Source organism: Corvus brachyrhynchos, unplaced genomic scaffold (genome assembly GCF_000691975.1).
Source record: "Corvus brachyrhynchos isolate BGI_N302 unplaced genomic scaffold, ASM69197v1 scaffold65, whole genome shotgun sequence".
In the NCBI taxonomy this organism is placed as follows: Eukaryota; Metazoa; Chordata; class Aves; order Passeriformes; family Corvidae; genus Corvus; species Corvus brachyrhynchos.
In genome coordinates this window covers 2,222,624-2,222,862 of record NW_008238365.1, presented here as the reverse complement: position 1 = coordinate 2,222,862, position 239 = coordinate 2,222,624, and the positions used below count along the sequence as shown (strand labels likewise).

Here is a 239-nt window from a genome sequence, read left to right as displayed (position 1 = left end):
CCCACCCGCTCCCCGGGCCGGGGCAAGCGACAGGCGACAGCGCGGTGCCCCAACCCCCAGACCCATTCCAACGAGATCTACCAGTCCACCCCCGCCTACCGCCTCTCCTCCAGCGTGAGCGCCGGGCCCCGGGGGCGGAGCGGGAGCCCTTTGGAGTGGGGAGAGGGGGAGCGGGAAGGGGCTTGGCTCGGGCTGCTTTACCTGGGAAAAACCGAGTTTGGGAATGCGGCTGGGAAAAC

General features: G+C 69.9%; 1 protein-coding gene across 1 annotated transcript in view; it reads left to right on the top strand.

Annotated features, from left to right (window-relative positions):
• TINAGL1 (tubulointerstitial nephritis antigen like 1) overlaps positions 1–239 on the top strand; it is a 21,627-nt gene that overhangs the window by 19,882 nt on the left and 1,506 nt on the right. Inside the window, 1 exon segment of the mRNA XM_017736111.1 lies at positions 3–114. Within this exon segment, the coding sequence (XP_017591600.1) occupies positions 3–114 (112 nt within the window).